The sequence below is a fragment of the Enhydra lutris genome, unplaced genomic scaffold, assembly GCF_002288905.1.
Source record: "Enhydra lutris kenyoni isolate GAN:26980312 unplaced genomic scaffold, ASM228890v2 scaffoldscaffold36, whole genome shotgun sequence".
NCBI classification, from domain to species: domain Eukaryota; kingdom Metazoa; phylum Chordata; class Mammalia; order Carnivora; family Mustelidae; genus Enhydra; species Enhydra lutris.
In genome coordinates, this window is record NW_019154120.1 from 18655884 (window position 1) to 18670483 (window position 14600).

At 39.9% G+C, this 14600-nt stretch overlaps 1 protein-coding gene across 2 annotated transcripts in view; it reads right to left on the minus strand.

The window, feature by feature from the left end:
- The window catches only part of LOC111154249 (WD repeat domain 7), a 364619-nt gene that overhangs the window by 70720 nt on the left and 279299 nt on the right, over nucleotides 1-14600 (minus strand). For both annotated transcript variants that reach the window (XM_022513750.1, XM_022513748.1), the window contains one exon: nucleotides 693-792. In XM_022513750.1, the coding sequence (XP_022369458.1) occupies nucleotides 693-792 (100 nt within the window). The remainder of the gene's footprint in view (nucleotides 1-692; nucleotides 793-14600) is intronic.

Here is a 14600-nt window from a genome sequence, read left to right on the forward strand (position 1 = left end):
ATAAAAGTACAAAAAGATTTATAAAAGTATAAAAATAATATATTATCTCATCAGTTTCTGTTTTCCTCTTCTCTTGAACTCTGGCTAGGATGCTGTCTTAGAATTGCCAAATCCCTTGTTTTACTTAGAAAATTAATTTTTGGTTAGTCATTAATCATAATAACGTACATCAAACATTTTCAGAAAATGCCTGGCAGGGGCGCCTGAGTAGCTCAGTCAGTTAAGTGTCTGCCTTTAGGTCAGGACATGATCCCAGGGTCCTAGGATCAAGCCCTCTTGGCTCCCTGCTCAGCAGGCAGTCTGCTTCTCCCTCTCCCCCTGCCCCTCCCCCCTGCTCATGCTCTCTGTCAAATAAATAAAATCTTAAAAAAAAGAAAAAGAAAGAAAATGCACGGCAAAAATAGAAGAATCAGAAAACTGTTTAAATGAAGAGACTTATTGCAAAGTAGCTGGTAAGCAGAAGCACCTTTCTCTAGGCTCTATTATGAACCCATCCGTAGCCGCCCTTCCATGCCAGTGAATAAAGACAGTAGGGCTCTATATTCTTTGAGTCCTTCATTAAACTATTGATCCCTTTAGCATTATCCATAATGTTCCAGCAGCTCAGCACGTCAACTGGTGAAGTGCTAGTCTCTCACTCCTTTCAATAACTTCCACACTTTATGGAGAGGAAGTCACAATGATTTATTTACCTGACATTTTCCAGTCCGGATGTCGTACAGGGCCACTGAACCATGGCGAGCTCCAACTGCTATTCTGTGATTCCGCTCATAATAGCTGACCATGTAGAACCTGAATTGAACATTTTAACAACAACAAAAACAAAACAAAAAACCCAGGTGAGATGACCTGCACATGGAAGTGGACAGAACGTATCTCAAAGATAGAAGTCAGCTCTGATATATATTTTTAAATAAATATATCGATAATTAATACATCGAAATTTTTCAGAACTGTTTCATTTTAGTAACTCTTAAAATCAACTGAAAGAAAAATGCTGCAAAATGCCACTTAGGCCATGGATAATTATTTTCAGTAGAAAACAACTTCATCATTACAAACACCTTTGAATTTTCAAGCAAGAAATAAGGTCAAATAAGGTTTAATAAGAAAACTCAGTTTTGCTATAGTAATTATTATGCAAATACTTCTACTTAAACAGAATGGAAAAGATGAAAAGGCTTACATATTCAATCCAATTATGTTCTCACATTTTATTATAGTATTAAGGAGTGAAACATACTTTCTAGCAGATCATAAAAAAGCTACACTAATGTTATGCTTAAGTACATATCAGTAATTTAGAATGAAATTAGCAAGTTATCCATAAGAAAAAGGCAAAATCTGGCAAATTCCATAGATTTTCCACATTTACTGGTTTACTTAAATGACAGCTATGACTAAAGGTAGTATAAGGAAGCACATTTGGTACTTATTTGGCATTACATGAAAAGAAAACTGAGGGAGGATGATTTGAAGGTTATAAGAGGTTGATTTATTTTTATTTATTTCTTTCTTCTAAGTTAATTTGCATGAGTGGATTAGGTATCTGAATTCCTGATCTATGCTTTGCCATAAAGATTTCCCGGCCATCTGGCTAGAGCCTGGGAAGATATAAATAAAAATCACTACAAGTGTAAATAAGGTATGATTTTATATCCCCAATGAATTCTGAATATACCTTCCCATTATCTGGTGCTATTGTCTCAGTAGGAGTTGCCCAGATGAACAAGTGGCCTACGTTAAATATTTATGAGGAGATTCCATCAATTCTACCACACATTCCTTGACTTTTTTCTCTGTGGTCGTCCTACCAACCTAACTTTTCTGTTACCATTTTTTTAAAAGATGGGCAGGAGAGGGAAAGGAGATGACAGCAAGGAAGTATTTCTCTAATGCTTTCTTGAAATGGAGTAAAAAAAACTACAACGTCACGTGATGACATTTCTGAAATTCTGGTAAGAGAGGCTGGGAGACAGACTAGAGTTTTAAATGTGAACATTTTGAAAACAGCGACATTGTGATGAAGCCATCTAGGCGTGGGATGGCATTAGGACATTCACACACAGTTCGTCAATCTGGAAAATGATATACTCAGTTTTAAAACCTTTTGTTTGTTCCTTATTAGCAAGTGATGGATTCATTAATAGTTCTGTCCTATCCCTAAGCCTTACCCAATAAAACAACTCCTTTCCCTTCAGTGGAAGATTAACGCTTCATTTTTCAGTCGCATGAGAGACACTACTTTAGGACCTCCTGCCGGTTTTGGTTTTGCTGTGCTCAGGCAGTGGGATGTCCTCTTTGCACACTGGCTGGGGGGAAGGAAAGGCACTAAAGGCTCCTGATACACATGAAGCTTCCCCACTACTGAGTGGCTAGCGTAAGGCTGCTTCCTCAACGCTCTTCCTGTCTGAAGCATCACATTACACAACCGCAACAGAGAAGGCAGGGATCGGCATTCAAAATCCAATGCACCTATATTTGAAAATAAAAAAATGCCCTAGAAGAGTTTAAGAACCTTTACTATTTTGTTATTCGATCATTACAGTGGTTTAAGTGTCGGGCACCACTATTTAGCTACACTGACATCTACACACACAGTTAACTCGCAATTACGGTAACACGGAACATACTACCTAACAAATGCTGTGACGAATATTTATTCTGTTCAGGTTAATAGCCACAGGAAAATGAAATTTCAGAAGTATCTTTAAAATCTATTCTTAAACTTTGCACAGATGTAGCTGCAACACTGCTGAAATCTTTCTGTAAAACGTGGCTGTAATTACTCCTCAAAATAATCCTTTTCAAAAGAAATCTGTGCTGAAATACATTTATGTGGACAAAATTTACTTAAACCAGAATTTCAAAAGTTTTTGATACACTGGCTGTTTTCTATGCTCCGATATCAACCTCATCCTTCTATATCATCTGTAAACACCATAATTTATGGAAGAAAAGAATTCAAATCTATTCTTGGTATCACATCTTTAGTTTTCCTGAAAGGACCATACACTACAGGTCTGCATTTGTCATTCTTTGCAATTTACTGCTAGAGTAATACTTCTAAACAAGATCTTAAACAATTCTGGACAGTGAAGGTCTTGGGGCATGTTTTTAATCTTTGGATTTCTTGTTAAACTTTTTATTCCCTTAACAGTATCTCTTTCAACAGAAGAAATCTGTGGTATGTATGTAGTCACTTCGCAAGTATCCACTCTGGGGAGACAGGCTGCAGGGAGTCTATCTCTGCCGATGGTTTCCAGAACCCAGCATACCCCTAAATTACTCTTCACCTAGAACTAGTTTTCCATTGAGGGACTGTGAGATACGCATTAGTTGCCCCTACCCCCAAAGGTATCAGTGTATTGAAGAGGAGGATCCACTACAGTTTTTAAAATTATTCTAGATGTGACCTGAAAGTCTTAAATTCCTACATGAAAGTCTTAAATTCCTTCATAATTTGGAAGGGGTGCTCTCAGAGTAAGGACTGATGTGGGGTGAGTCTTCTAAAATGGTATTTCAGCTCCCAGTTCACTACATCAATAACATGTCACTTGGGCAGCTTTCTTGGGTAACAATCTGGTAAGAATCCTTGTATTATATTCAAATCAGAACAAGAATCCGAACAAGGAACTTGGCCCATCACAAGGAAACTCTGCTAAGTTAGAGAGAACACTACCATCCAAGTACACGCAAGAAAAATAATCTGGAATCCAGTAATGTTACAAAATATATTTCTTGGGGTGGTCATCATCCAAGAAATTTAGTCACTGATCCCACACTTTCATTACTGCCCACATGCAATTGGGGTGATCCTTTTCTTTTTTTTTCCAATAAATAAATATTTATTAATCTCAAATCATCCTTTTGGCAATATTTTAAATCACTTCTGTCCTTTGAAAATTACCATGGCCTCAGGGTTCCTTTGACAAACTCATCTTCCAATTACTCCGATCATTTTTTAAATTTTATACTTCTTAAAAAAAATTTTATTAACATATAATATTTGCTCCAGGGATTCAGTCTATGAATCATCAGGCTTACACATTTCATAGCACTCACCATAGCACATACCCTCCCCTGTGTCCATAACCCAACCACCCTCTTCCTACCCACTCCTACCCCCAGCAACCCTCAGTTTGTTTTGTGAGATTAAGAGTCTCTTACGGTTTATCTCCCTCCCGATCCCACCTTGTTGATCCTTTTCAACCATGAATTAAATCACCTTTCTCTCATGTTCACAACAATCCTTCAAGATCCTTGTGACGGGACCCCATCTCTCAGACTTCATCTTCTCTCCCCCTGTTCACTCTGCTCTAGTTACACTGATTTCCATGTACTTTCTCGAATATGCCAAGAGTGTTTCCACTTGGGGAGCCTGGGTGGCTCAGGTGTTAAAGCGTCTACCTTCGGCTCAGGTCATGAATCTAGGGTCCTGGGATCAAGCCCTGTGTCAGGCTCTCTGCTCACTGGGAAGTCTACTTCTCCCTCTCCCACTTCCCCTGCTTGTGTTCCCTCTCTAGCCGTGTCTCTGTGTCAAATGAACAAATAAAATCTTTTTTTTTTTTTTTTTAAAAGAAGGTTTCCACTTTGGAGCTCTAACACTTGCTGCTCCCTCCACTTGAAAACCTCATCTGCCTGATATCTCCATGGCTTGTACCCTCCCTCCATTCAGGTCTCTATTCCAAGGTGATCTTGACAAAGATCTTCACAGGCCACCTTATCTAATATAGCAGCCCTTCCTCCATTATCCTGTAGTCCATTATTGTACTTTTTCTTTATTGTACTTAACCATCCCTGATATCAAACAATATTTTGTTTATAGCTCGTTTCTCTCCACCAGAGACTTTATCTTTTGCTGAATGTATGAATACATAAATGTGGTCCAAATGAGCAGTAAAAAGTAACGTGGTAAGAAGTTCAAACACTATGCCTATCCCCCAGTGAACTAGTGTAAAAACTATGCAAAACATAATGACTTTTACGGCCAATGAATATTTTATAGGGTCGAAAATAATAATTGAGATGAGGAAATAAAGGAAACAAAACGTGTCCAAAAAAGTTAGGCAGAAGAAACAGAAGTCAAGAAACGGCCATGATCCCTCTAAAAATAAATTTTTAATTGAGACAAGAAACTGCAGATTTACATGAAATGATCTATAAAGGTCTCTGTCATCTGGGTATGTTAGCATGGGGCTGACAGTTGCATACTGGAAACTATTTAATTATACCTTAGGGAGCTAGAAATGATTACCTGAACTGAAATTCAAGAAGGCAAATATAGTCTAAATTATGATGCATACAAGAAAGTATGTATTTTTGGTATAAATGTCGTTATGGAAATAAAAACTATGCTGTGAATCTGCCAGATATAATGCCACATGTAAATGTCAATGAATGTGGTATTATCACACAAAACATAGTTAAAAGAAATAATAACTTATTGATCATCAATAAACACTGGAATAGTTTATTTTTCCAAAGCTGTCTCTGTGACTTCAACTTTCCATGACTAAGTCACAGTGGGGTGTCAGCCATCCCACAAATGGGTGTGAGGCACAAATGTGAATTGAGTGCAGGATCCTGGAGCAAATCACTTTGCTTGCGAGTTCGCCAACACCCAGTGCCTGCGTCTCTAAATAACTTCGGTACTCTATTTATAGTCTCCTTTAAATTGATGACCTTTATATTTTTACTAAAAATCACCTTCAAATAAGAGAACACCGATGTGATATTTAAAAGTCAATTTAGAAACACAAAGGATAAGGCAATACCCAACTCTCGGCAAAAATACAATTTGGGAGGAACCCAGAAACCTGTAACATCACTTTCTTAACCATGACTTTGGTATTTTCCAATGATCTCAGGATGTTGAGTTACTATTGTCTATCATATCCTTGAGCATTAAAAAGCAACAAGAAACACTCTTTTGATAATCCAAAATTAATCTTCAGTTAACAGGAAACCATCTAAAATCTAAGGATGTCGAACAGAATGTGGGATATAACCATTTACAATTTAGAACTATTTACAATCCTCTAACTACACATCTTGCAGCTAACATTTACTGAGCACTGACTGTAGAACAAGCACACGTATTTTCATAAGCCATTGAGATACTAGGATTACTGAGTGGCTTTTAGAAATTCTTGACGTTGATTTAAAATGGTTCACGAAGTTTTGACTCTTTTTGTTAAAAAGGTCTCAAGGCCATATGGACTGGTAAAAAACTCAAAACACTGCCAATAGGTACGTAGTAAAAAGGAAGTCCTCCTTCTCACCCCCTCTCCCTTACCAAGGATGAACAACTGTCAAGGATTTGGTGGAACTTGGGAGAGATTTATCTTTTTTTAAAGATTTTATTTATTTATTTGACAGAGAGAGATCACAAGTAGGCAGAGAGGCAGGCAGAGAGAGGAGGAAGCAGGCTCCCTGCTGAGCAGAGAGCCCGATGCGGGGCTCGATCCCAGGACTCTGGGATCAGGACCTGAGCCGAAGGCAGAGGCTTTAACCCACTGAGCCACCCAAGTGCCCCTGAGAGATTTTTCTAATTCTGATAACACAAATGGTATCGTGTTACACATATTACCCTGCAACTTTCTATCCTTCTCTCAACACTTCAAGGAATGTTGCCCTTGTCGGTATCCATGATCCCATGTCATCCTTTCTCATCCCTGCATTGTGCTCCTGTGTATGTATACTCTGTGCATGAATATTCCCTTCCTGACAATTAAGTTATACTGCATATGGATCCTTATATATATAGGTGACTGTTTCCGTAGGACAGGATCCCCAAAGCGAGATTCTGGATTAAAGTATACACACGTTTTTAATGTGATAAGCAACGGCAATTTACCTTCAATTCCCACTAAAAGTGAAAGTGCCCCCAGTTGGTATTACCCAACTTTCTACCTTTCCCACCAACACAAGAGAAAAAATGGTTATCACATTTTAATTTTAATTTGCATGAAATAACTTTTTAGATTGATTCATTCAGTTACATTCTGCTGGATGTGCATAAAAGTTTCTTGATTAATGTAAACAAAAATTATTTAAAAGCTAATCAACGCTCTGCATCCCTGTACTCATCGGGCATTCCAGATGAGGGCTGAGACTTCTCAATATCCACAACATGTTCCCAATAATCCACAAAAAAAACTGAAGCCCTAACCACAGGCAAACCTGTTCTGTGGGAAAGGACAACAGGCCTTCCGCAGCGCAGCGACGTGCAGAAGACACTGACCACAGAAGGCACCACTGACAACACCTGCCCCAAGCCCTGTGCTGGCCAGTATGAGATGCCAAAAAGCCCTTCTGAGGGCCTCCACTCGAGGGCTAGGAAAATAATGAGTAGGTTTTCAAAGCACTGGCTGTCAGCTCTCACAGGCGCACCCCTGCCGTCAAGGGCAGGGACGCTCCGTCAAGCAGGAGGTACTCCACAGAACTGTACCAACGCTGCCCCCAGAACTCTAGGTCTCCGCGCTGCTCATGTGTTTGCAAGACTTACCCGTGTGCAAAGTGGCTTTGGCGAAGGCACCAGTTCAGGGGGACCTGTGTTAGTTTCGTGGGGGCGCGAGCAGTAAAGGGCGGGGAAATGTTTCTAGAAGTGCTTCTTTCCAAGAGAGGGCACCAGTTCAAAAGACAAAAAGGAAAAAAATCCCTCATTCTGGGATGGTGATGGATACGGGTGAATTCCATTTGAAAGTCATCATCTCCTGTCCAGCCTCTTGTAAATTTTCAAGAGTCAACAGATATCCCCTGAATAACACTGTTAAATATTTAATAGGCGAATTACTTCTCTTCTGGAAGAACTTGTTATGGGCTCACTGTAGCTGGGGTATTAAAAGGAGAACTGGAAACATCTTCTACGTTGTACAGGGAGCAGCATTTCCCCAAGGGAAATAGTGTGCATGTTAAGGATGTATTGGTGCCTGGGAAAGAGTTCTTTTGCCTGACTCTGCCACTGAGTAACTGTGTGACCTGGAGCAAGTCACTTGCCAATGCCTTGGTTTCTTGGTTTCCTTATATGAATGGGGGAACAGTAAGAGTACGGTTGTTGTGGGAATTAAATGAGCTAATACATGCACAGCACTCAGAAAAGTGCCTGGCCCACAACAAACGCTTCCTATCGTGAGTACACGCACACTTCAGCACCCATCATCACCATCACCATAACCAGCATCATCTGCACCTCTGAGGATAGGCTACAGAAAGAATCAATCAGATGTGGTTAATGTGCTATTCTCCTAGGGCAACTAAGTGCTATTAACATGCTAAATAAGGGAAATGAATGCTCCCAGATATTTTATACTTATTTCCTAAATACTTGTGATTTGCCAATATAACCTGATAGTAACTGCAAATTATTTTAGTTTCAGCTTAAAGTTGCTGATACTAATAAAAGGGATTTTGGGTTGAAACTCCATGTATCATTTCAAACAGTATGAAAATTAACCTTTCTTTCCATTATACAGGGAAATGGAATATTCCTGGAAGCTTTAGAGTTTTGTTTTGTTTTATGACGAACTTTAATATTGAAAAACAGTCTTTCTGTCGTAGAGTTTTTAGGAGTAGGGAAATGGACTAAAATGGTTTAAGAGTGACTTCTATTCACCAAAGTAAAGGGTTAACATCTGTAGTTATTATAGAAAATAGACTATAAAATGGTAACCAATTTAAGAATTTTCTGGAAGTTAGCATAGAAGCTGTTTATATCCTATTATTGTTATCACCAAATAGGATAAGAACAAACCACAGGTTTGGAGGAGTTTTTTAAAAAATGAGCTTATGCACTGTTCCAAAGTAGATGGTGTTCATTTCCTTACTGGATTTTAAGTGCCCATTTAGGGTGAACAGAGCTGAATCAGCTTTTCACTTGAAAAGCAGAATCAATCAGTCTGTCTACATAATAACAAAGTTTAAGAAAAGGTAAACTGGCTCTGAAAATACAGACTTTTAACTCTTCTGTCTAGATTTTTTTTTTTCCCCAGTCAGTTCAAAGGTTTACTTATTTCACCTTGATTTTATGGACTCTTCTCTATGTTATAGCTTTAACAGTTTTCCCAATGATTATTATTTATTTGAATTTTCTAATATATATCCAATTTAAAAGAAATACACACTCACCATAAAAAAGAAACACAGAGAACAAAGAAAAATAAACAGTTAAGAAAGTTACCCGTTACTACCAATCCCCTTCAGCACCTCAGGTAATCATGAGAAATACTTTGGAGTATGCCCCTTCCAGATTTTTCTCCTCTTCATATGCATATATATACAAGCATGAATATAAATCCTCACAGTTTTCCTCTTCAAAAATGATTTTTATGTGCCCTTCTGAAACTTTACTAATCTCTCCGTGAGTTACTCTTCTATTGCCATCTTCCCAGATCAGTAGAAATGGACTGACCTCAATCTTTTTAACGGCTATATGGTATGTCACAGATCTAGTATCTTTTAATGCAAACAACTGTTGGCAAACAATAACTACATGTAGAGGACACGAGCGAATAAAAATGTTTTGACATAAAGTACATTTTCTATATGAAATCATGCTAAGGGGTTCCCAAAAAAGGTCAGCTAAGAGATAATGAGTTAAATCCAGCAAAACCATAAAAACATTTTAAATTTCAGTGTCAATACTACTAAAATGCTGATGATTTATCCATTTATAGTAAATTAGAGAAATTTATAGCCGGAGCCCTTTCAAGTTAGTTTCCTCCTTGCCACTACAAAATCTGTTTAGTATCTACTAAGAAGTCCAAGTATTTGAGCCATTGAATATATAGTTCAGGCCTATGCATAGACTGTTTGAGAACTTCCTCATTCTTGGCAATGAAATATGCAACGTAAAAGCATATACACTACAATTTTTGCAAAATAATCACTGACTCAATAGAGATTCACAACCACATTTAAAATACTGTTTTATTCAATGACAGCCGATTCTACATATGGAAGTAGCTCAGATTTTGGAGTTAGAAGGATTTGTCTGCCTCATAAACATCTACTCAGCATTTTATATTCAGCTAAGATATCAACAGTTCTCTTTTTTCCTCCAGCACACTACTAGCCGCTCCTTCCTTCTTCATGTCCTTCCCATCCTACCACGTGTCCTGGAGACCCTTTAATCAGAGCATTACGACATCTCTCCGATGCACCGGCTGTCTCTGCCAAGCCGGCGGTGAAGGCTTCTGAAGCAGAGCAATGCCCCGCTGGCCAGGCACCGCACACACAGAACAGACGCACGCTACAAGGCCGCTGAGTAGGGGAATCAAGTCTGCAGAAAACCTTACTCCAGAAAAGCCCCACGACTGCCTAAAAATTATTTTACTTTGTTAAGTCACCCGAACTCCATTTATTGATTCTTATTTATTCGGTGACTCTTTTTCTAATTTTGGAACTGAGTACTGTGATTTATCATTTATCTGGCAAAACCCAGTCAATTAGAATATTTCTTTTCATACCAATTTTCAATTCAAAAAATAAACACTATCTAGCGTTACTTAGAATAACCAGATGGCATAGACCATAACAGAGTGACTAATTAATTAAAATTTCTCATCACTGAATGATTGAGAATGATACGCTGTCTTCAAAAATAAATACTGAATGCTCGCCATTACACATCACTTAAGTTCATATTGATTTCTTGACTCTTTATAATAGATTATGTATTTTTTTTAAATGGACTTTACTTTTTAAAAAAGATTTTATTTATTTATTTTGAGAGAGATACAGAGAGAAGGAGAGAAAGTGTTTGTGAGCAGGGTTAAGGACAGAGGGAGAAGAGGGAGAGAAGTAGACTCCCCACTGAGCAGGGAGCCTGACTCCCTGATCATGCCCTCCCCCAACAATGCAGGGCTCAATCCCAGGACCCTGAGATCATGACCTGAGCCAAAATTAAGAGTCCAATGTTTAACTGACTGAGCCACCCAGGCACCCCAAAAATGGACTTTACTTTTTTTTTTTTTAAGATTATATTTATTTATTTGAGAGACAGAGTGAGAGAGAGAGCGAGCAAGAGGGGAGGGAGGGAGAGGGAGAAGCAGATTCCCCTGCTGAGCAGGGAGCCTGATGTGGGGCTCGATCCCAGGACCCTGGGATCATGACCTGAGCTGAAGGCAGAGGCTTAACTGACTGAGCCACCCAGGCGCCCTGGACTTTACTTTTTAGAGCAGTTCTGGGTTCACAGCAAAACTGAGCAAAAAGTACAGGGTTTTCCCAAATACTCCTCACCCCCAACATGCACAGACTCCTCTATTATCAATACCTACCGCCCAAGAATGGTGTATTTGTTACAACTGATGAACTTACACATTATTATCACTCCCAGTCTGTAGATGATATTAGGACTCATTCTTGGTTTGTCCATTCAATGGGTCTGGACAAACGTAAAATGAAGAATTCGCCATTCCAGAATCACACAGAGTAGTTTCTCTGCCCTAGAAACCCTGTGCTCCACCCACTCACTCTCTCTTTCCACGAACCCCCCTGGTAACCACTGATCTTTTTATTGACTCCACAGCTTTGCCTTTTCCAGAGTGTCATATAGTTGGAACCAAACAGTATGTAAGCCTTTTCAGATTGGCTTCTTTCACTGGGTAATAAGCATTTAGGGTTCCTCCACGTCTTTCAAGGCTTGACAGCTCATTTCTTTTTAGTGCTGAATAACATTTCATTGTCCGGATATACCACAAATAATGGGCTTTAAAAAGCACAATGTGATTCTAGGTTAAAACTGTGTTCTGATTTCTACCTAATTGACTTTTTCCACAGAACTTCAACAGGTTAAAAAAAAATAGCGTAATAAAATAGGTACTTCTTGTGTTTGCTTTTTAAAACCTTTAACTTATTTTTCATATTAATTGAGTCCTTTGTTCATTAAATAATCTGGTCTTGGTTCAGATTTGATAGTTAATTACTTCAAAGAATTTTAGGGAGCGCATTAAAGAAGCTGCAGCATCCTTACATTAAGAGCATATAACACGTCTCAGATCTTATTAAGAGATAGGATGATTGGTAATCATATATTAATAAATTAGTAATGAGGAAAGATTTTAACATTTTCGGGCTCTAGCTTGCAGCAGGTTATTACGCACTGGAAAGCCCCTCATTTTCCAGAGGAGGAAACAGAAGCCTACAGACATGGCCAAGGCTGCCCAGCTGGGTGTGTCAAAGGCAGGAGCCCCCCCAATCCAGAACTCATGTCCCACTGCTGGCAGTCCCAGTCACGCTCAGAGCAGTTCTCAAAGCACGCTCTGTATCAGACCCGCCATGGTAGGAACACTAAGATGCTATTTTTCCCCTTTTCCCTCTCATTTTCTCACAAGCATGTAGCTGACGTCCAGATTCTCCATGGTGTGAGCTATCACAAGCAGAAGCAGATACAAGAATCTGGCTGACTTCTACTGCAGACATGGTAGATTGGAAAAAACCAAAATGATGCCATTCTTCTAATTTGCTTTGTTTTAGAAAATATAATCTTTCATTAAAATATTACTTATGTGAACATTTAACAGATTACTTTTAAATTTCTTAATTTTAATTTCAAATATGGCAAATATTGATAGTTATAACCCACATAAAAATTCTTGGGGCCCTCGGGGTGCTTGGGTGGCACAATAGGTGGCACAGAAGGTGACTCTTGGTTTTGGCTCAGGTCGTGATCTCGAGGTTGTGGGATCCAGCCCCACATCGGGCTCTGTGCTCAGTGCAGAGTCTGCTTTAAATTCTTTCTCCCTCTCCCTCTGCCCCTCCTGCTCATGCTCTCTCTCTAATAAATCTTAAAAAAAAAAAAAAAAAAACAACTTCTTTGGGGCCCTCAATAATTTTTAACTGAGAACAAGAGGGTTGAGAATTATTGACTTTGAGTCTCCTATCTTTGAAAAAGTAGACTCTCATTTTCTCTCTCTCCTTCTATGTGTGTATGTGTGTGTGTGTGTGTGTGTGTGTGTGTGTATGCGTGTATAGGATATATATCTTAGGATTTCATATATAATCTACACCTTTGAGAATCTGTTTCAATGAAATAAAAGCAAGCTAAATACAGAGTAAGTGCTTAGGCTGCCAAGAAGAGACTACAGGACAACTCTGGAATCAACCGGATGAGATGCGATTTAGGACTGGGAAGAGGTAGCTGAGGAAGAGAGGAGGCTAGGGCGGCAGAGGTGAGAGAGGGTGAAGGAGGTGCCTGCCCTGTCCCTTTGTCCCAGCAGCAGGTCCTGCGAAGCCTCGCTGCGGGCACAGGGTCTTCGAGTGCGTTCTCTCAACAGCTAGGGGTGCTGGGAACGTTAACAGGAAAGCGACCAGACGCGGCCCCTGTTCTTAAGCACCTAACAAGGAAGTGCAAATATGAACAAGGTGACTTCGGATGACATCAGCTCGATGCAGATAAAATGGCAATGTTATAGTGGTGGTGGAGAGGCCGTGCGAGACAGGGAGGTCAGGGGAGTGGACGTGAATGAGGAGACCAGACAGGCCACGTCAAGATCTGGAGAAGGAATAGCAGGAACCAAGGTCCTGAGAGGAAATAAGTGCGGGTCTGTGCAAGGAGTAGAAAAAAAGACTGAGGTGCTCTCAGCACAGTGAATTTGAGATTAGGATTTGGAGAATACAGGTCTAACCCATTTAATATAGTATCTGTAACATGAGTCCTAAATGATGGGAAGTTTGGCCGCCAGCTTGTAGGTATCACAGTGCATGCGTAACACACAAAGTCCAGGGTTAAGCAGGCCCCCTTCCGAGAGCAGCGGCACCGCACTGTGGCGAGCCAGGAATCCCTAGAAAAGCAAAGGGTCCTTTAAAGTAAGTAGGATCAATTTCAGGATTTGTACTGAGCCTCAGAAAAACTAATCCCTAGTCTTCCTGAAGTCTAGCCTACTTTCTCCCCGGGCACTGGATCCAGGAAAGGTTATGATATAACCTATCTATCAATCTTGGGGATTTAAGGGCTGCAGAGTGTGGAAGAGCTTTAATTAAGAAGAAGTAAGTTTCCCATTTCAGGGCAACAAAAGGCTCTGCTACATCAGCCGTTCTCAGAGGGTGGTGTGCACATGCCTTGGGGCCTCAGGCTCCTGTTAGGAAGTGTGTGAGATCAAAACGACTTCTGTGAGATACTGAGGTATCACTCAATCTGTTCTTTGTGTTGACTCTGCACGGCTGGTGTCAGAGCAAGGCCAGGTAATGGTGCTGGTGCGTTTGTCTCAGCCAAGGCCACCGCCCTGTGGTCTACTGGCCGCCGTTCTGTCTTCACGGCCACGCGCTGCTGGCAAGCAGAACTAAGCCCCAAGGCATTTTCACTTGAGCATGTTCCTGATGAGGCAGCAAAAATTGTTAACTTTATTTACATTCTGACCCTTGAGCACCTGTTGTTTTAACATTCAGTGTGACAACACGGGAAGGGCACAGAAAGCCCTCCAGTATGCAGCAATCTGAGCGTTGTCTCAGGGAGAAACACTTGTGGGATCAAGGAGCAAGTTAAACCAGCTGTTTGTTTCTTTGTTTTCCCGCATGACACCATTTGTACTTGAAAGTATAACCCCAGATACAAACTGTGGTTATCGGGACTTGGTTTTTGGCATTTTCTTGAAAATCAA